Source organism: Pezoporus occidentalis, unplaced genomic scaffold (assembly GCF_034315485.1).
Source record: "Pezoporus occidentalis ecotype Australia unplaced genomic scaffold, CSIRO_AGI_Poc_V1 ctg110, whole genome shotgun sequence".
In the NCBI taxonomy this organism is placed as follows: Eukaryota; Metazoa; Chordata; class Aves; order Psittaciformes; family Psittacidae; genus Pezoporus; species Pezoporus occidentalis.
In genome coordinates this window covers 2,436,619-2,459,040 of record NW_026912887.1, presented here as the reverse complement: position 1 = coordinate 2,459,040, position 22,422 = coordinate 2,436,619, and the positions used below count along the sequence as shown (strand labels likewise).

At 43.2% G+C, this 22,422-nt stretch overlaps 1 protein-coding gene across 2 annotated transcripts; it reads left to right on the top strand.

Moving 5' to 3' along the window:
- The first annotated feature begins 492 nt into the window (after window positions 1–492).
- LOC134170727 (protein spinster homolog 3-like) lies at window positions 493–21,835 on the top strand. Of its 2 annotated transcripts, XM_062632419.1 has the most exons (11): window positions 493–1,531; window positions 1,994–2,130; window positions 2,673–2,824; window positions 3,813–3,879; window positions 4,484–4,674; window positions 6,516–6,668; window positions 9,735–9,924; window positions 15,689–15,754; window positions 18,304–18,402; window positions 21,008–21,176; window positions 21,680–21,835. In XM_062632419.1, exons 1-10 carry the CDS (start codon window positions 1,411–1,413, stop codon window positions 21,173–21,175), a joined length of 1,344 nt encoding a protein of 447 aa, XP_062488403.1. In that variant the 5' UTR covers window positions 493–1,410; the 3' UTR covers window position 21,176; window positions 21,680–21,835. The 2 variants fall into 2 exon arrangements, with proteins under 2 accessions (XP_062488403.1, XP_062488410.1); XM_062632426.1 differs by lacking the exon at window positions 21,680–21,835 and having other exon boundaries at window positions 6,606–6,668; window positions 21,008–21,366.
- The last annotated feature ends 587 nt before the right edge of the window (window positions 21,836–22,422 follow it).

Below are 22,422 nucleotides of genomic sequence, written 5' to 3'. Positions count from 1 at the left end.
TCAGGGACAGGGACCTCACCCCAGAGCAGGGTGGGGTAGTGCTGAAGCCTTGGCTGTCCATATGGATGAGCACACTGTTAAATGGAAGTGAACAGGGAAGTGAGGGAGAGGCTTGAGTATTTGTTGTAGAGTAAACTGGTGGCAGTTACGAACTTGTGGTTTCCGGGCAGTTTTGCTCACAGGCTTTGACACAGTTTGCATCAGTCTTCACACAGAAAACAAGCTACTTGGGGAGTTGAGTGCAGGAACCATGTAGGAACAGAGTAGGGACCTCCTGCTGACACCCCCCTGCGCTCTGCTGTGTGCAGATCAGCTATAGGGAGCAAAGCAGACAATTTATACACAACTCGTTTCCTTCAGGAGTGGCTTCATCCTTTTAAGAAGTTTTGATTTTGACTATTTTTGGCAAAACTGAAGTTGCATGACAAGTCTCTTTTTTACATTATATTGTTCAATATCAGAGTAGAACTCTGCTTATTTACAGCAGTTTCTTCTGCTGTTTTGTTTTTAGGATTATAGTGTAGACATGGAAGCTAGGGGAGGTGGTAGATCTGCACCCTTGCCATGATGTAGGGATGAAAATGACTGTTTTGTCTCACAGCATTCATGCATCCACTAGTGCCAGACCCATGGATCTTCCATCAGTTTGTTGCTTGTGTGACTCTCTTCTGAGAGACGTCTGGCTTTGGACATCTCTTCCAACCTTTTTCCACAGCTATTGAATGATTAGAAATCAAGATGGAATTTCTGTCAGCCTTTTATCACCAATAGAAATGACTGCTCTTAGTGATGTTTCTCTGTCATTGTCACCACTAAATGTTACTGTGTAAATCCAGTTATCTATATCTCATCTGATCTCTGCAAAATTGTCAGGGAAAAACGAACAGAATTACGCAACTGGGACCACAGTGTGAATTCCAGTAGTATTTCCCTGGCTATGGGCTGATTCGGCCACTCTTGGCTAATGAAGGCTGTAGCCATTTGAATCCTGAAAAATCCAACAAGCACCAATTTGAATACTGTATATACTGAAAATATTAACAGGTATTCTTAACAGAAGGATTTTCAATTCATCTTAACATTTGAAGGTCAATAATAATGCTTTAGGATTAGCTGTATGACGATAGCTGGCTGCAAAACTTTGCTACTGTTTTGTTCCTCTTGTGTCCATTAAGCTTTGAACTGGAAGTTGTTTCTGTGCTTATGTACTCATGGTACAAAAGGAACAGAACAGTTGTAATTGAAACAGTGGCTAAACTGACTCTTGTAAGACCTCCGTAGTGGAAGATCATGACTTTTATCTCTAGTGGTAAGGATTTGTAACTCTCTGTGTATCTGTGCTCATGGTTTACATCTATGTGCAGCAGCTCTTGCAAGCCCTGTTCTTGAAATAGAGCTTTGAGTTGGCAAATGAAGGGAATTACAAGGAATGAGCAGGATCATTCAGTCTTTGACTCTGTTGCAGGGATCCTGTTAGACATACAGAAATACTTCAAGCTCAGTGATGGGGATACAGGTCTGCTGCAAACAGGTAATAAAATCTCTTCAGTTTGGATAGTTTGCTTTGCCTTGCATCTGTGTGGCCTGTTCCTGAAACACAATCTACTTATTTCTTCCAGTTCCTACTTGTGTGTGGTGTTGCTTGCTTCCACTTGTGGGTAGGCTGACTATAATGCAAACCCGAATGTCTTTGGTTCAGGGAAGACTGGAGTTGCGTACTTCAGGAATCCCACACTATGTGAATCATTAAAGATGAAGAAATTTCTCAAGAAATACAGAACTCGAGCAATTCCCATATGTTTCATTTTTGTGTGTGTATATATATATTGTAATCTACATCCATCTTTTTCTAAATATCGATCTACATACTTGTTCAAAAACTGAGCCTTTAACTTCTGCCCCCAAAATAACCTGAGTTTGTCTGAGGGGTGAGGAGTACATACAAGGAAGATAATTTGACCTGTGTTGTCTTTGATCTTTCTTGGATTTCCAGTCTTCATCCTGTGTTACATGCTGGCTGCCCCTGTCTTTGGGTACCTTGGTGACCGGTACAATAGGAAAATCATCCTCGGAGCTGGTATTTTCTTCTGGTCTGGTGTCACATTAAGCAGTTCATTCATCAGTGAATTGGTAAGTTGCTTTTTTAGAGTCCTATGAAAATAATCTGTGTATGTCCTGCAGGAGTCAATAGTCTTTACCTAATCGCATTTGGAAAAGCTGTCAATGAGCACTTGCTCCCCAAGCCTGAACTAGATGGACTTCGTGCAGGAAAGCTTAATGGGATGCTGGAGTGCAGCCTGGGCAACGAAGAACCCACCCATTACTGTTGCAGTTAATGGGATCTTAGTTATGTCCTGAATGTTTTGTTGACCATGACCTTATAGTGTAGCAGCTTGTTCATCAGCCTTGTGTTCTATTGACCATATCCTGTCATTCCTTCTGGGTGTCCCTCTAAGGAATCAGTACTGTGTAGAAAAGAGAAAGGACAGCAGTGGGATGCTGTCCCAGTGCTGTGGGAAGCAGGTGTGAGTGGAGGGAATGCAGATATCCAAAAGGCAGTTAATTATTATTTCTTCCGATACATTTGATTCACTAAATTGCATCTCTCTAACAGCAAATGTTCTTTCTTGCATGGGCATTTTTTGGACTGTGATGTGTCTTTTTCCCTGCAGTATTACTGGATATTCTTTCTTTCACGAGGACTAGTTGGCATTGGCACGGCCAGTTATTCCACAATAGCACCTACCATCATTGCAGACCTGTTTGAGGAAGGAAAAAGGACCACAATGCTGTCTATCTTCTACCTCTTCATTCCAGTGGGAAGGTTGGTTTTCTTGCTGGTAACTAACCTTTGAAATTCTGTCTGACCACGCCAGCCATTCAATATGCCTTGAGCCTTGATTAGATCTATTTTGATGTATATCTGGATTGGCTCTTGCAAAAGGATTTGTCCCTTGCTTAGCATGTTGAAATAGAGCTGGTTAGGCTTATTTCTGTGTTTACCTTGAAGAAAAATCAGCTTTTTTCCCCCCAACATTTTTTAGAGAGAATCTGAACTCTGAAAACCTGTGGGCTTTGAATAAACTATTGAATCAGCTCTAAAAGAAACGTGTGCCTGGGGGTAGGTAATTTATTTCTGGCTTTTGGAAGACAAAAGCTTTCAGATATTTGTTTACTTGACAAATTTGTCAAGAACCCCCCATTAAATCCTCCCAAGGCAGAATTGGCCCTTCCATCTCCTCTTTTAGTTAAACTGACAGTGTCTGATGAAGAGGAGAAGGGTTTTTCTATGCCTTGGACACATACTCTTTATTAAAGCAGGCAGCCAAGGCTGAGCCCAGAAGGCAGATTAAAATGAAAGGAATTCCTGTAGGGTTTTATTCATGTGGCTAGCACAGAAAAGAGCCAATAATGAACTGCTTTATGGGTTATCTGATCTGGGTTTGCAGTGTCATTCTACAGAATATTTATTCCAAGGGGAACCTGGGACACTGCTGCCACCAGCTCAGGTCGCTTTGAGAAGGTTAAACTCCCTTTTTAATACTGGCTGGCATAGAATCATAGAATAGTTAGGGTTGGAAAGGACCTTAAGATCATCTAGTTCCACCCCCACACCTCACACTAAACCATGCCACCCAAGGTTCTTCCAACCTGGCCTTGAAGACCATAGACCATTAGTTGTTTCTGTTTATCTGTTCTGAAAACTCTCAGAGACTGCTTCTCTGTGCTCTCCTTAGCTGGCAAGACGTCATTTCAGCCAGCAAGAATTCCTTGGTGCCTACTGATGATTGATTCCTTTTTGTTGCTTACAGTGGCCTTGGCTATGTCCTAGCAGCTGGCATGGCAAGTCTCACTGGTGACTGGCACTGGGCCTTCAGGGTGAGTTACTCATTGTCACTTGTGGGGCTGAGCCATTCACTGTAAAATCAGAATCATCCCTGGGGTTGGGATTACTTATGTTCATCATGTTAGAGGTGAAGAGTGGAAGGATCCTCTACTGTCTGACTGGTCACGAACTCGGTGTTTCAGAGTTCTGTCATGAATTTGGTGTTTTTCCTTGTGGCTGCAGGACGAAGGAATAATTTTAGCCTAGTTTTTGCAGAATGGAGGAGGCGTAGGTTAAATTGTACAGCAGCCAGGGCAGGTGCTGATGTGCCTCTTACCTGAGGACACACTTGGAATGGCTGTCAGTGCATCAAGACCTCCTCAAATAGAGGAATGTGAAAGTACCTTCTGTTCTTGTCATGTCATCATGATGTTTCTCCATGGAGAACACCTAGTGCTTTGGAAGTACTCTGTCAGATCCTCCAAAGTTATCTATAAAATGAATTAGCAGATACATGATGAAGGGGGAAGAATGTTTTCTGGAATAACAGTCTGAAGTTATGCAGATAATGCTGATGGTGATTCTTGCACTTGTGGCTGGAATATTACAGTACAGTTTTCTTTGTTCACATGTTTTTCTCCTTGCTTGTGTCTACAGATAACTCCTTGCATGGGAGGTCTAGCGCTTGTTCTTCTGATTCTGCTGGTCCCTCACAGGACCCAGAGAAGGACAGCAGCACACAGAGCACTGAGCATCTCTGGCACAATACGAGTAGCAGCTGAGGAGCCAGGAGTACGCAGAACTGCCAAGACTACTTGGTGTCAGGATGTCGTCTCACTTGCCAAGAAGTAAGTGATTTTAGTAACAAACGTCCTCTCCATTGAAGAATGACCATTCCCTTATTAGAAATATGGTCATCAAATCCCACTCAGCTCCTTTGTGTCGCATGTTGTGTACAAGATGCTTGAAACAGCATCCACTCTTTTACAGGAATGCTACACAGGAGATCAACATTTTTCGTGTCTGCTGTTTTCCTCTTTGGAGGGGGAAGGAGGCAGAGTTATGATGGGAGTGTGCTCCTGTTTAAATCCAGCTTTACTTTCTACTAAGTTTCCCCTTCCCTCTTCCTTTAACACATTAGGGTAAGCTAGACTGGTAAAAGTGCACCATTTGCCATGTGACTCTATGTGCCATACTTAGTGCCCGAGGAAGGTTGGATCAGCATGCTTCAGGCAGTCTTTCTACGGTATTTGTGAGCCCGCTGTGCCTCTGATGAATAAGCTCAGGCTTTATAGGACTCTGATCCGGTTTATGGAGCGGTTGTATGTGTGTTTTGAGCAGCTAACCTGTGGTTGGCAGATGGCCTCTTCCTTTCAACCACACAAAAATCAAAGTCAACATCAGCTGCCCTGCAGGACAAAGTCGAGTACAGACTGCAGCAGGTTTCCCTCCCCCGTTACCCTGCAGTCCGGGAAAGCCGTGGCCGGGGCCGGGCAGGGAGAGCTGGATCCGGTTTGGGAACAGCAGGTGCCGCTGTGCAGCTGCGCCAGACCCGGCTCTGCGCTGCCGGTGCCCGCAGGCTGCTCCCCGGGCTCCCCTTCGAACGCTTTTGGTTTAAACACTTGCTTTGCTGGGACCTTGGCTGTCTGCGGAGTGTTCCTTAGGGGATTCTAATTGACAACTCGATCTGCATCCTGTGTGCAGCCAGAAGTACACCAGAGATGCAGTCACATCACAATCTGTAGGCAGTAAAGGCTGAAGTGAGTAAAAAATGAAGTTTCCTGAATCATAAATGAACGCTTCTGACAGTTCAACAACGAGACTACTGTCAAAGTTGCTCTTCCCCAAGGATGTTGCTTATAACCTCCAGCAATACAGTAAAAACAGATTTCAGTTTTTCTTTAGTGAAGGATTTCCAAAGCATTAGGACATGCTGCCAAAATCCAGATGGTTCCACTTCAAATCAAGTCCAAGAGCCCTTTATGTCAAGAAGATGAAGAATTAGGTTCACATCTTAATGAATCCATCAGTTTGGTGGTCACTTGGTGATTTGCAGCACCTTAGTTTTAAGATTTCATACTTGCCCACTGACCTCAAAGGGGACTTTCTCCTAAAGGACTGAGCAGAAAGAGGCCAGTAAAAAGTTAGTTGTCTTCTAGAGCAGGGCAGGAAAGAGGCAAGATTTGGGCAGTTTTGAAAAAGGAGAACTTTTGTCTGCTAAGTCACTGTGCAGACTGAGAGTCTGGTTTCAGACTGGAGCAGAGTTAAGGAGTGCTTCAGCTGCTGCATCTGAACAGTTTGGAAAACCCAGATGTTATTCTCATTTGTACCAGTTACACAAACAAAACCATCCTGAGGCATTTAGACCTGCACATAGAACACTTCCATTTAGCTACTAAGCAGCTACATTCTTGCCCGCTCCCAGCTGCTGCAGTTCTGCTATCCAAAATTTCCCAGCAATTCTTTTAGCAAAAGTTGGCAATGAAATCTGCATGGTATTTAACATGAAATCAGTGGGTCATATTCCTCACTCTAATTAGGATTTTCCTGTTCATAGATAAAGCGTCATCAAAGTTCATATCTTCAAGGGAGTGCATTTTGATTATAAGAAGTCTAAATGAGTTAGGCTGTCCCTATTCCTCACACCCAGTTATTTCTAGTATCTCTCATTTTGTTCTTTGCCTTTCAGCTGGAGTTTTGTCTGGTCCTCACTGGGTCTGACTGCCATGGCCTTTGTTACTGGAGCACTGGGAATGTGGGTACCGCTGTTTCTTTACAGGGCTCAGCTTGTCCAGGGCACTGTGTCACCGTGCCTCCAAGAGACATGCAATTCATCTAACAGGTGAGGTGCACACAGCTGTGGAAACACACTTGGGAACACTGCACAGGGCTAAATCCCAGTTTATTTAAAGACAGAAGGCAGGATGTGACTGTGAACACTTCTTGTGAAGGCACTTGGGTATGAATGTTGTACTACCTTTCAGGGATGCTGAGACACTCTGTTTGCTTGTTTACAATCACTCAATTAAGTGGAAAGATGCTGTCAGCCCTATTTAATAAAGTAGAAAGAAGCAGTAACAGGAACTCGTGTGAAAATAAGGGTAGCTCTAGCAAGGAGACTTCAGGTGACAGTGGACTGTGCACCGCAAGCTACTTAAACACCCATTTAACTGTGCTTAGGTTCTGTGTTTTGGTAACTTTCCTATTATGTTCTTGTTAGTGTGTGTTTGCAACTCCTGCTGTGTTGGCCACAGTCATTGTGACTCCCAGCATAAAGCAGCTTGATGAATTTGATGCAGTATCACATCGCTACATCAAAACAGGATAATATGGTCTTGTGAGTAACTGCCAGCAGAGCTCTGCTCACAGATCAAGGAAGATTCATGAATAAGTATCAAGTTCAATGGGCAAGGGGAATTCACAACAGGAGAGGACTTTAAAGTGATCATAACACATTTTTTTGGAGATTCCTTTTCCTCAGCTAGGATGAGAATTTTTTTCCTTGCAATGTGTTATCCACAGTAGAAAAATGTATTTGGTCTTCCTCTTGAGTCTTCATGGCTACCCTCAATAATAGTGAGCACTGGGACACTTCTCTGTGCTGCCTTCCTACCAGTGGCCTCCATACCTTTCTCCTGGTGGTATCCCTAATCTGTCTCTGCCTTCATAATGGATTTCCAAGAGCTAACTACATTGTCTTTCCAGGTAAAGACAATTAAAGAGAAAAGCAGTAATCATACCTTGAGTGTGTCCTGTGGGAATGGTGTTCTTTTGCTTTTCTACAATGGAATAACCGACTCAACTCTAAAGTGGTTTCTGACTTGCAGTGTAACCAGATGGATTGAACAGTCATCCACAGCTCCTTCAATGAGAATGTAATCATCCTTGCACAGATGCCACCATTGGCATGTTACTTCATAGTGAATAATGCTGAGGCAGGGAGTGAACTCGGGAGTCTGACTCAGGGTAGGCAGAGAAGGGAAGCTGAACAGTTTAATCTGTTTGGCTGTTTCTGTTAACAGATACAGTTTAAATGCTTCCTTTGCTAAGCTGAAGTTGTTAGTCTATGTTTTGTTTTCTAATCCACCTTCTGAATTATTATTCCACATAGTGTTGCTAAAGCAGACATGGTCTTCACGGGCACCTGACAGTTTAACCTCATGTACTGCTTCTTTCAGGATGCTTTAAAAATAACCTTGGCATAAACTAGTGCCAGAAGCAGCATAAAGCTGGTTTTAGGCTGATATTCCAGGGGGATGTAAAGAAACGCAGCATAAACAACCATGTCAGACCTGCAGCTCATGGTGCTGGATGAACTGAGCTGTGCAGTCCCAGACTGCTCAGGGATACTTTTAAGTACGTTTTCCCCTCTGGCTCTTCAGCAGTTGCAGCTTTGTTTAAGGATCAGGGCTGGGTCACTTAGGCTCCCCAGAAACACAAATGCGGATGGCACCAGGGCTGACTCGTGTCTCAATCCCTTCAAGGTGGATAAATAGGCAGTAGGAAGTTTTTATTCAGGTCTTTGTGCAGAGAGTTTGAAGAGATCGGACAGATAAGTGAGCATTTTCAGACCCTAAAGGATCCCATTGGAGCTTTTCCCCAGGACTAGGCTTCTGTACCTTCCCACTTCCTGTCAATTGAGCTGTGCTTGGATTTAGTTTTGGCTGTTCCCTTTTCTTCCAGCTGTAGGTTTATTTCAGCTGCAGTTTATAACACATGAGTATTCTAAACAGAATGCCACAAATGCTTCAGTCAGCTAATGTCACCTTGGAACTTGCCTCTCCTGGACAAACCTCTAAGACAAGTTCTCATGACAATCTATATATTCACTATCAAGCTGTAGTGAGTGATGGATCAGAATCCTGAAGAACAAATACGTTTAAAGTTTGTTATCTTGTATAGCAGTACTTCTTGGTTCTGATAGAATGACTGAATTCTTCCTTATCAGCCACAAAGACATTAAACAATAGATGCAATATAGTTTAAAGGAATAGATCACATCCTAGCTGGTTACTTTGCTTTGCAGTCAGAGAAAGCTTAGCACTCTGAAACATTTAGAAGCACTTGCACTCAGAACACAGCTCTCCTGTCCCCGTTTGCCTCAGGAGAATTACGATGCATGAAACAATCAGTGGCATTGCTGGTCTTGATGAAAGAGACTTGCTTTGTTGTTAGGATCTCATTTGGGACAGAGAAAAGCATCTGTGGAAGTCCTTTTGGAAGCTGAATCTTCAAAGCTATTCAAACAAATACTTCTAAAACATGAACTTGTCATTGTTGGAGAACATTTGCATTTGCAGACACACAAAGCTGAGTGACATTTGTAATTCCGCATCTAGAAAATACTAGGTGGACCTCCCACTAGTTAACTATTCCATACTCTTTGAACTCTTTTGGGAAGTGGTAGGTGTTTCCCATAGTCAGAGAAGTGAAGTGACTCATCTCAGCTGTGCTAACTAAAGGGTTGTAATTTAGATGTATATAATTCCACGTGATAGGATCTCTTCCAAGACAGCAGATTGTGATACAGAGTTGTTCCATCTGTGTTTTAGAGATGACTGAGTAGGTTGGTTCACAGGGTAACCAAGATGACTGTATCTCCTAAATCACTGGATATCCAAGCCAGGTCATACCAAGAGTCCTCCTTGAGCCTAGGTGCATAACAGCTACTCTAGAATTGGAAGAATATCTGCTTCACAGGATAAAGCCTCAGTTGCAGAGGCATAGCCTCAACTGAGGCCTGGGATGAAATCCATTTAGAAGGAGTGGGAGGGTTAGTTCATCAAATGGAATGAAATTCAAGTTCCCTTAAAGATTCCTCTGTAGCTAAAGGTCTAAGCTAACACCATTCTTTTCCCCCACAGTATGGTCTTACTGTGCTCAACAGCATCCTTTGCTTTGTCACCAGCCTGATATTTGGAGGCATCACCATTGGGACAGGAATGTTTGGTGTCATTGCTGGGGCAGAAGCAGCAAGAAGACTGAGGAAGATAAACAATAAAGCTGATCCTCTGATCTGTGCCACAAGCATGTTCATTTCTGCTCTGTGTCTCCACGTAGCTCTGATGGCGGCCAAGACGAGCATCCTCTCCACTTTTGTAAGTGCCAGTATATGTGTCATTAGCAAAATGTCTTCTGGGATCCTGGGGGCAGGCAAAGCGTTGTAAAGTGGCCTCAGGACCTACAGTCTGCCCACACTACAGAAGAGAGCAGTAAGCCTCTGTAGTTACCTGCAGGAAGCAAGAGTGTTCCTTATCCAAAATGTAGTTAGAGGAAGCCTCAGTCTTATGTTAATTTTTAATGCTATGTGCCTGATTTAGTATTCTTATTTATTTTTGCTCTCTGAATACTTAAAGACTAGTGTACTTGTGACTGTACAGTACGCACAGTTCTTGCTAAGAATAATTTAGCCATCCCCTTCAAAGCCCTAAATCACCAGCTGATCTTCAAAGTCAAGCTTCTGGCAATGCAAAGTGAAGTATAAATCACTTAAATTCTTTTCTCAGTAAAGGGAAAAACAAAAACTTGCTGGGAATGACAAATAGTTCCAAAAGATCCCTGTGAGGGGGAGCTGAATGTAAACCTTATTTTAACTATAATCTTGTAATAGCAAGGGAAAGACTCCAAGGTTTTTTCCTGTGACTCTATAGCTGCAATTACCGTGTTTAACATAAATAAGAGTGATCCAGGTAAAGTTAATTACAGTAATCAAGAGTTCCCTGCAAAAAGGTACTTTGCAGGGTTTTTTGCTTCTAAGAATAACACTTACAGAGGTTTTCCTTTTGACTGCTCAGGAATGTGTATTCCTGTGGTAAAACACCTTTAGACCAAGGGAAAAAATGAATGGATTTGAATGTCTGATGCCAATGGCATCCTGGGGTGTATTAGAAGGGCGGTGGTTAGTAGGTCGAGAGAGGTCCTCCTTCCCCTCTACTCTGCCCTGGTGAGACCCCATCTGGAATATTGTGTCCAGTTCTGGGCCCCTCAGTTCAAGAAGGACAGGGAGCTGCTGGAGAGAGTCCAGCGCAGGGCAACAAAGATGATTAAGGGAGTGGAGCATCTCCCTTATGAGGAAAGACTGAGGGAGCTGGGTCTCTATAGTTTGGACGGAGTCTGAGGGGTGACCTTATAAGTGTCTATAAATATATAAAGGGGGAGTGTCACGAGGATGGAGCCAGGCTCTACTCAGTGGCAAACAATGATAGGACAAGGGGTAATGGGTACAAACTGGAACACAAGAGGTTCCACTTAAACTTGAGAAGAAACTTCTTCTCAGTGAGGGTGACGGAACACTGGAACAGGCTGCCCAGGGAGGTTGTGGAGTCTCCTTCCCTGGAGACATTCAAAACCCGCCTGGACACATTCCTGTGTAACATTATCTAGGTGTTCCTGCTCCGGCAGGGGGATTGGACTAGATGATCTTTCGAGGTCCCTTCCAATCTCTAACATACTGTGATACTGTGTGTGCACAGAGCAAAATGTGGAATTGAAGATTACTGTTAGATTCAAGAGTGGAGATCCCAGTGCCAAAAGAATTAGCCATTTTCTGCTGCTTCTCAGGTTCCTATGTAGTCCTGCTCTGAGTACATTGTTCAGTTCTTTTTTTGTCTTTAAAGTTGGAGAACAACAGTTGCATTTGCCAGTGTTGGATGAGGGAATCAATATATTGGGTTTGAATTACCAAAATATGCCTTTTATTAGGAGTGATAAAAAGCAATTTGTTTAAAATGGTTCTCGCTTTGTAAACAGCATTCTGTTTTCAAGCAGGCTGTTATCTGGAAGGGAATTCTGAACTGGGACGTGTCTGAACTTCCTTAATTCAATTAATTCCTCAATTCTGAGCTTCCTTAAGTCTGTACCCATGGACAGACCAGTTGGTCTTTTAACCAGAGGCTTTGCCATTTTGTCTTTTGTGTGATGTGCTTGATTCAGGTGTTGCGAGACATAATGTCACCAATGTGCAGTGGTAATAAGTTGTACATAGTCTAAATGCCTGATTCTTGTAGCACTTTTACAACTACAGCTGTTTAACCGTTGCCTTCTTTGGCGCCAGCCATGTCTCTCCTTGCTTTCTAAACAAGACCTGACACTAGTCAGGCTGCTGTGAGAATTGGAGTGGCATGCCAGCTGGTGTGTCTAATCTGAAGGTCCCACTGAAACAAATGTTCCATTTGTGTAGGACACGAGCAGGAATCTGGTTCCCCAGTCCCTGTCTACTCAGTCTCACTAGTCACACACACAGTCAGTGTGTGTGTTCAGGCACACTGATGTTAGCAAACCTGTCTCCATCACTTCACTGCACAGAAGCTGCTGAAGCAAAAAAGCATACGTGCAATTACAGGGGGTTCTGTGTGGTGCTTTCCACTGGCTTGAGTGGATAATGAAAGGGAACAAGGCACGTTTAATCAGCTATAGCCAAAGCTGGAAGAAGTGTTTCAAAGCATGAGAATTCTCAAGTTGACATGGAAACATGGCAGGACTTCCAGCATTTCTGTTGGTGTGGATGGGCTGAAAGGCCATGAGATTCCTCTCCTCTTTCTGGACACCCAGTTCCTGATTTTAAAGACTACCTTTGAAAAGACAAGAGTAAAATTACCTGGCTGTGTTATCTCAGTCTAAATCTGTTCCAGTCTCCAAACCAAGATTAAAGATGTGCTCTCTGCAGTGCAGCAGGTGCTTTGGGAAGTTGTGGCTGAACCCTGGGACTGGGTGGGTATTTGGTGTTGCGGTAAGTTAAACAGACTCATCTTTGATGGTGATGCTCTATCAGGGTGCAGACTTGGCCTGCAGCTTGCCTTCGAAGGAGGCATTCTGCAGCTGTTGTTTCTGCCTGGTGTGGTTCTTTTTGAGGAGACAGGAATTGCTGACCACATATGCTCCAGCCATACTGATTGCCTGTTTTGTTGTTGAGGTGTGTGACTGTTTAAGCAGAATGTGTGTTTGACACTGGCAGTGATTGCAATCTAATTCTCCTCTTATTAGCTTTAGGTATGAATGTAAACTGTCGTGTACAAGGAAAATCACCTTAAAATTTGTTCTGGTTGTGTCCTTTGGAGACCAGCTTGTGTGGAGAGTGGTTGTATCTACTTCAAGACCAGCCAAGTGTTGTCTGTTGAAGTTGGGGATCCTAGTGAAGGTGACAGCAGTAAAATAGGTTTCACTCGTTTGCAGGTACAATCAGCAGATTGGAATGGACACACCACAAACATGATTGCATAGCTTTAATGGAAACATTTTCTATATTATTTTTTCAATATTTATTTAAAATAAGAGCTTGAGATGGCATAAGTAGTATTGAGAGATGGTAGGAACAGAAAGATAGACTTTAAATAGAGCATTCCTGTGTTGTTTTCCTGCCATCCTCAGCCCTTCTCCCTAATCAAGCACAGTGCTTGCAGGGTGCCTTCAACTGTTTTGGAGAAAAGAACATACAGCTCTCTCCTCTGTACTGATTGCAGTTGTTTTGCAGTTGCATGGCTTAGAATACCAGCTCTTCAACCCTATTGCCTTTCTTCTGCAGGGGAAAGTATAAAATTGATATTGGTTTTAGAAATAATACCTTGATACAATCTGTGGAATGATTTATTACCTTCCAAAACTGTCTGCATTAAATTTTTCTGGTGACCCTACAACTGCAGTCCTCACAAGACAAGCTAACAAAGTGGTGTCTCTAATGTTAACACAGTTCTGGATGGAATAAATAGCACAATTCTGTCTGGGCTCTGAGGCCCACTTCTTATCATGGATAATTTTTCATTAATTCTTATTCCTTCAAACTTTAGGTTCAAAACATAACTTATTTCCCAAAGATGAATTTTACTTTCTTTTCTTGCACTGGGCATGACATGTTCTTGTTCTTAGGGGCTTGTGGAGAATAAATAACTTGGAAAACTGCTTAAAGAGAAAGGAAAACTGGAAACACTTTATAAAAGAGCTAAATATCACAAAATTACTATACGGGAGATAGGCCAACCTCTCATTTGATGTATGAGGGCTGGTAGTCATTTATTATGTTGGTGGTGTCTAGGGACAATTTGGAAGTCTTCAGAACCTTCTGCTCTACCTGTTGTATTTGCATCTTGTTGCATCTGAAATGCCAGCCAGGATTTAAGTAGATCTCTTTGTCCTTTGTCTCCTTCCTGTTTCACTTTGAGCCACGCTATCTCTTGCTATGGCACAAGTGTCAGAATTTACACAAGTTCATGCCATTATTGCTGTATAGCAGGATTCAGCTGCACTGCTGCATTTGCCTAGAGTCCCTTGTGAGTACTGCTTCAGATACTTCACAGGCTGTAATTCTGAGCTCAACAATAGCACATTGAATGTTTGTATGGAAACAGGGCAGGGTAAAGCAGGGCTAAAAGAAAGGAATGTCCTTGATGAATTTGGGCCTTCTGAGGTAGTTCAGAGAATATGAGCTTGAAATGAGAGGATGAAGGGCAAATGTTCTCTGGTGGCTGAAGGATTTGACATTGTTGGTCCTTACTGCCAGGTGGCTTGGCAGAAAGCAGAGCTGTGTGATACTGCAACCCATGCTAACAGACACATTTCATTCTGTGTTTGGCCCAGAGTTTCCTAATAAAAGGTGTGTCACTTGCTTTCCAGCTAAGGCTGGCATGCAGCATCCTTTCTGTGGTCTCTAGACTGTTATTGCAGCAGTCATGGAACTGCAGAAGAATGATTGCTTTCTGTCTCTTCAAAGGCAGCGTCTGCCAGAGTTGTACCAGTGCGAAAGGCTGTGGTAGTGGAATGTGTGAATCCAAGAACTAAGACAGTAATGGAGTATATGAAACCAGTGATATTTCCTATAAAACTTGAAGAAAAGTAATCACGTATGGAGGAATAGGTTCAGCTGCACATTAGAAAATCTATGTAAAGCATTTTGAAGGAAAATCTGGGTAATGGTCTATATTAAATATCTCTGGACTTCAAGGAACTTTTTCTCCAGACTGGTCTGGAGAAGAAAACCCATGAACAGTACAGGCAAAAAGACAGGAGAGGAATGGGTATCACAGGAAGCTGTACAACAGGTCTGGTTCTTAGAAGTGTGTAAACTACCCCTCTGAAAGCATCTGATGGTTTGCTACTGTGCTTTTTCATCAACCAGATACCACATCTTACCAAGACCATTCCAAATGAGATGCTGGCATCTGCTGTTACAATGGCTTGTATTTCCTAGGTGCTATCTGTCTCTGGCCTGTGTCACTAAATAGATTGTGCTTTCTAGAGCTGTTCCAGCTTAATAGAGCAGCTTTGATGCTTTCCTCAGGTATCGATTAGTCTGCACAGCCTGCTCAAGTGGAAGTCCAGGGCTGGCTGAAAGGGTTAATCTTCTCTCCGACCCCAGCTGTAAGAACTGCTGGGGGCCCTGCCTCTTCCTGATGGCTGGATCTCCATCTATGCTGAATTAGGGAATTCCCACAGGGCACCAGGGCTTTGAGGCTCTGTCTCTGAAGGAGCCTTTAAGGGTACTTGCACTGGATGGAGGTGTTCTATTGGTTTCATTTGAAATCCAACCAAAGGGAGATCTTTGAGCATTTTTAAACCCTCTGCTGAATGTTTCTCTTTGTAGGCTTTTGCTTTCCTCTTCTTGGATTAGCACTTCAATATAGTTTATTTGGGAGGGTGCTATATGTTTTCTGTTTTGGCTCTTCTGCTATGATTTGTGAGGAACACTTCTCTGGCTCTTCTCCCATTTTAAGGTGAAGTTAGTGTTTGTAAGTATAGGCAGAGACGTATGGAATTAGGTGGGTATGTACAACAGCTCATACACAGGTAAGCACAGTCAGTGAGTCTGCTTTCTGCTTCACAACAAAGAAGGTCAGTGCAGTGTGTATAGTCACTGCTTTCTTCTTTTTGCAGATCTTTATTGCATTTGGAGAGCTGTTTTTGTCTGTAAACTGGGCTGTTGTGACAGACATACTGTTGGTAAGTGCTTGTGAAACTATTTCCGTATATTTTGGGGTTTTCAGCTTTTATAACATAATATTGCTCATAACCCTGCATCTTGGTGGGCAGCAGGACCTCCAGCTTCTAGGAAGAAATGAACAAACTCTAAGTAAGTGTACCTGTACTGGTGTCCTGCTAACGTCAGGGATGTGATCTGTGCAATGAACTGTTGTGCCAAGATTCCAGTGACAATATTGATGGGGTGGTGCTGTAGTCCAAGATCATTGTAAGCCCAGAAAGGAGATGTATTGTTTCAGATGAAACTCGTACATCTATTACAATCTTCCATGTAAAAGGAAGTGAGAGTATATAGCACTGTCTAGTGACAAAAGGTACTAGTGAAGCACTACAGAGCTCTCCCTTCACTGGCGTGACTTTGCCTTCTTGCTGTGAGCCTGTTTAGCCTCACACTTCGTAGCTTGAAGAACCTTTCCTTACATTCTGGTTGAGATGAAGGAATGAAACAATTTCATGTTTCTCCAGCAAAGCACTGCTGATATTGCCCGTTGTATTATGTTCTCAAGTTACTCTTCGGTGCTGCTCTCTACATGTCCATTTCCTGCACTCTGGAATTTCAGTGAAGGACGTTGCAGTCAGCATTGGTGAACTGGTTGCCTGCTGAAGCCACCAGCCAGCAGCAAGAGGGGTTTGTTTCTTCTTTGACTCTCAAAGAATGGTCACAAACAATTATCCTATGGGATGAAAGCTGTTCTTGAAGCAGTGACCAGGTGCAGAAAAACAGCCACTGCTCCAAACTGAAATGTTCTATGAGCTTCCGTTTCAGTTTGTTTTGAAATCACTGCATTTTCCCAACAGATCCAAATACTATTGCAATTAACACTCTTTCTTTCCTCAGTTCAGACAACGCTCATTCAAATTTCTCAATTCACTTTTCTTCAAACTCTTACATCTGCATTTTATTTCTCTCCTCTGTCATTGTTTAAGAGGAGGGCGACATCCCTGCGTTAGATACTGTTGATATGTGATGGGGAAAGGAAGGCAGGTGATTCCTGTCAGCACACCCCTTCAGTTCCTTGCTGAACCCAACTGCAAAGTCTGCAGGGAGCTTCGGTCACTTGAGTCTCAGCTTGCTTAGAGAATGCCTTATCATACTGCAGCCTGCAAGAAATCATTTGTGAATGTCATTGCCATGCCCCGGATCCATGTGAATCCAGGGAGGAGGAAGTTCTTGTCTCCTGAGTGACCAACAGCCCTCATTTGAATTCATTTTAGAATCTTTTGTGTTTAAGTACAAGTAAAATAGCAGCAAGTGGGGTGGTGGAGCAGAGCTCTGTAGTGGTGTGTTCCCACTGGAAGCAGACCCTGCCAGGGGTTTGTTTCGAGTTGGATCTCTTGAATTCTAAATGTTACTAAGTGTTTTATTGGGAAAATGATGGAACTCAGGTGAATCTGTGGATTTGTCTACTCAGTCAGTGGCAATCTTATTTGGGAGTTGTGTTTCATCCTGCTGAAAGCCCGTGGGTTCTATGTATTGCTGCTATTGCATTGACTGAAGGGTGCTGTAGATAACAACAAAGATATCTTTTATGCCTTTTTTCCCATGTGAGCTTGCAGGGTTTCGGATAATGTGCCTGGGTTTGTTTGTACATGTTATTTTGACATGAAAATGAGTTTTCTTTCTTGCCACGTGGCACTACTAGCCAGACAATGTAGCTAAGAATTCATTTGTCCTGCAACCTGTGGAGCTGAAGGCAAAGCAAGATGCTGACTGAATGATAAGGACTTTCTTCCCTTGTGGCTATACATCAGGCTGCATTGCTTATAGCAACCTTTTTGCCTCTCAATCAGCTGTAAACATGAAGGCATCTGCTGTGCAGCTACACAATATGCAGTGAAGTGCTGTGGCTGCCTTGCTTACTGGGAGGCTATACTTGCAGTGTCCTTATGAAGCATGTTTACAGGACCTTGTCTTTTAGGGGTTTGGGGAAAGCATGATCAGTCTGAGGGCTTGTTACTAGAGTGGCTACACCTCAGATGGCAAGCAGCAAACTGCTGTCATCAAAGCACCATCAACTGCCTCTTGGTCTGCCAGGCTGGGTCCCCTCCCTCTGTCTTCATGTGGTCTGCAAGGTCTCAGCCAACATTCCTTACAGCCGTGGCAGCTCCTTCAGGTTCCAGGTACCCCCATTTCCCCCATGCGTGCTGATGCAGTGCCATAAGAGGTTCTTCTCAGAGGCTGAATCCCTTTATGAGTAGATCAGTATGGCTGCAAGGGTTACTGGCATGTTAGTTGCATGGCCAAGTGAACCCATACAAGCTGTTGCGAGTCTACAAAGGGAGGCAGGTTTTTCCTGCTTTATTGTCATTCCCCATCATGTGTTGCCTTCTTGCATGTTATTTTTATTCCCTAACAAAACATCCCAATCTCTTTTGCTCAGAATAACTTTTCTGTCTCCGAACTTTTAAACAGTGTTTGAATATGAAAGATATAAACCCAAATATATTCATCTCCAGGATGCTGGGCGTTTGTTAACACACCTTCTCTCATGGGCTGTGCTTTGTTCCAGTATGTTGTGACACCCAGACGGCAGTCTACAGCTATTGCCCTGCAGATTTTGGTGAGCCATTTGCTGGGAGATGCAGGCAGCCCATATCTCATTGGCATTGTAAGTGAATTCCCTGCTTATTGAGCTTTCCTTACGGTAACACGTGTACAGACTGGAAGACAGACGCACACAGAATTGCAGGCACTTCCTGGTCCAAAACTAGATATTGCTCAAATTGATGGCCTTGATACTAGAATACAGAGACATTTTCTCTAAACATTTCTGCTTGTGTGAGACTTCTGTTCCTGGCACACTGCAGGTATGTAGAATATTATCCTATACATACAGGTGTGAGTAGTTCCACATGGTGTGTAGAACCCCAACTGTCTTTGGAGACATTTATTTTTGCCAAGACAGTGTCACGGGTATTGTACTTGGATTTCAGCACTTTCTGCTAAGTTTTTGAGGTGTTTCATGGAATTAAACAAATACCATAAAGACAAAGAGTTTTGCTTCAAATCTTGCAATTGGTCAGTGGTCTCTTGAAAATCAGAACAAGAGTGCCTGCAACAGTTGCCTTTTGATACTACTTGGCTTTCAAAGCTCTGGTCTCAAATTACCTTCACCTTGGATTCTGATATTGCTTGAGACCCGATTTCTCTGCCCTTCCTACATTTACCTAAAGACGAGGCTTCTGGACAAAGCATCCTAGAACTGTTTTCTCCTTTGGTTTTCATTCCAGTGGATGGGATCTGTCAGTGCCATTTCCTTCCTTCATTATTTTTGATTCAGGACACATCACTCCGCACACAACAGCCAAGTGACCACTGACTGGAATTTTTCTGCTTTACTGGACATGGGAGAGGGAATCGTTGTTTAAAAGGGTGTTTTTTTTAATATGGAAGTTGGTTTTAACAAGTTCACCTCAGGAATACTTGCTCTTTGTCCCATGCTCACAGTGCTAGGGTTAGGGCCAGACAGAAATACCTAAGTGAGCTGCAGCTCCAGCCAGCCAGGAGAGCCCCCTTGACCTCAGGTGGGTGAAAAATGGAGTCTCAACTGTGTAATCTGCCTGGCAGAGAAGAGCCCTCCCTCCCCAGGAGATTCCTCCTCTGTCTCCCTTTCTTTTTGGCAAATGAAGAGGCCGCTTTGCTCTTTGATATGTATTAGGAAACTGTTGGCATGGATTTGCCTGTATGCACAGGGGAATGTAAAACCTGACATTCCTGTGTGATGAAAAATGGCTGAAATGATACATAAAAATGGGAGGGACCTTAAAAGCTGAAGTACTACTGCACTGATCTATTCCTTCTGCCTGAAAGATTAAAGTGTTTGTATCTCCTGCCCACCGCTCTTTGCCATCTTTGAGGAGCAGGCAAAACCAGGGCTTGCTGCTCACGTGCTGCTGCACGCCCTGATAACTGTGCAGAACACTTCTGATGCACACCTTGCATGCACTTGCCTTAAGTAGCTACCCCAACAGTGTGAAGACAAAACCAAACTTATCCAGGTGAGATTAACCTCAGGCAACCTTGCGACTTTGCAAAGAACTGACGCAAGAAACCCAGGAATAAACCTGCTGTCTGTCCAAGTGGGGTCCTGTGCAATGAGCACAACGCTGTCTTCTGGAATGCTTCTGCCATGTCAGCTGGTGATTAAATGCCAAACCTTCTGCATTCATGTCTTGCTGTTGTTTAGTAAGGTGCTTCAGCTAACCCTTTAGCTTGAAAACTGCCTGGAGAGCCAGGGAATAGTCTTTTTCAGAGGCTGTTTTTCTTCCCTTTGTGCTTCAGCAATTTTCTTACTAAGCATTTTAAAATCAAATGCATTAGGTGTGTAGTTTGGCTGTTATGCTTGCTGTAGTCCCTAGGTACCCATTTACAGTTGATCTTGCTCTTATCTACCTAAGCTGTCATCAATAATCATACTAAACCCAGCAAAGATTGAAGAGTCTCATATTTGTGTATTTCAAGTCTCATAGCATATTCGAGCCATCAAGAACAAATGTGGGAATAAAAATGACTGCATTCCACATTCATCCTTTTGTTTAGGCTTAAGGGTTACTGAGCTGCTTGAAATCAGCTTTTCTTCCTGTCTACAAAAACAAAGGCCATGTGTATCATTTATAGCTTTTACAACCTCATGTTTCAGCCAGCGCAAAAAGCAGTTCCTGGTAGCTTTTTCTTCCCCGTTCCTCATCATGTCACTCCATGACTCCTCAAATGCCTTTTGGCTCAAAAGCAGACTCCACCCTTGTCTCAGTCATTTCCAGCTCTTCCCTTTATAATGAGTGTTGCTGCTTGTGCCTGTATTACGCTAACCCCCTGGTTCTACTCCTTTGATGCTGATTAGGGAGATAGAAAGTTAATGAGTTACATAAAGAAATGCTAAGGGTCATTGCCAAATGTCTGTCCTGTGCTAGTTATCTGGAGATGGGCTAGAAAACACTAAAATGAATTGGTGTTTATGAAACATTATAAACACTGGTTGCAGTATTTCCTACACTTGTGACTAGAGGCACTGGAAGGATAAAAGAACCTGAGATTCCCTGACCAAACGGAAGCCAGACAGCAGTGATGTACATTGGGATCTGGGTTTGCACACACTGGTATCAGACTTGTCATCCCTAGCTGCTTGGTTTTATGCTTTTCAAGGACCACACTGTTTAAACCAAGAGAAGATGATGGTGTTATCCCAGACTAATGTCAGCCTTGTTCACCCCCAGATCTCCAACGCAATCCAGGCCAAGAATGATTGCTCATCCCTGTGGAGTTTCCGGAGCATGCAGTACAGCTTCATTGTCTGCGCTTTTGTGGGTGTCTTTGGAGGGGCCTTTTTCCTCCTAACATCTTTATACATTGAAGAAGACCGTAAAGAAGCAGAGCAGCTTTGAGGTTTCTATGTCTCTATAACTTTTAAACCTGTATCTGATTGCTTTCCTGTTTGTACCTTAGCCATGATAATCAGCTCTGTAAAGTTAAAGCACAAATGTCTGCATTATGTTAATGCCACATTGGTTTCTATGAAAAATAAAGGAAAAATCTCTGTGAAATCTCAGATTAAACAAACCTCCTATATTGAGCAAAACACTGCAAGGACCAGGGAAGTGCCCTGAGTGACACCTTCAAAAGGCAGCAGTGTATGAAGGTCATAAAATAGCTTTACTGGAGTGCAGCATTACAGACTTAATGGAACGTGTGGTTCTTTTTCTACTGTGGTCTTCCTGAGCCCACTAGAACCAGTCAGTCCCAGCTCTCTGAATATTCCTCCCTCTTCCCTGAAAGAAGCCATATTCAGACTGTAAAAGACTTAAAGAAAACCTGTTGAATTGGACCGAACAGTGTCCTCTATCACCTGTATTCTTACAGCTTCCTTCTGCTCCGCCTTGGTTTTCTAGGTACCAGGAATGGACGCTGTCTTTGAAATGAAGATGACCTCTGGGACAAGATTTGTAAAGAAGAATAGAATGTCCTCCCCTTTCTCTTTCCTTTTTGCTTAATGAGACGCAGCTAGAGGAAAAATCCAAGTAGCAATTGCTCCATATGGCAGAAAATCCTGCATACCGACTTTTTTTGGATGCTTTTGACTGTGAGTCAGAAATTGCTACTGCATTGGCATATGGCTACCCGCCCCCATCTGCAAAGCAGGCACGAGCGTGCTGGGGAGCTGGGAGCTGCAGAAGGCAGTGATAGAGCTGTCACAGGCATGACTCCTGACCCAGACAAGCCAGTGGTGTTCAAGGCAGAACGTCTTGTGGTGATTTGGAAGGGAGGCCTATGAGTTCTCAGGAGCATAAGATCTGCCCGTACAATGTGGAAAATATAGAGCCCAAAAAGTGTTGCAGCTCTTTGAAATAAGAGCAGCAGAAACTGTCAAAGTCAGTGTCAGATTCCAGAGGGGAGGGATGTGATCATATATGTAATATGTTGACAGCCTCTTTCTAATCCTTTGAGGTTCTCCAGCATATCCTCAGGCCTTGGGTAAGTATCTCCTCTTATGGATGAACAGTAGTATCTGTAACACCACTTAAATATAACCATGCATTTGAGATCTCATCTCTAAAGTGCAGAAGCCTTGGGATGTGGTATCTTTTATCACAGTATCGCACCAGAAGCCAGACAGGTTATGATTAGTGTAGTC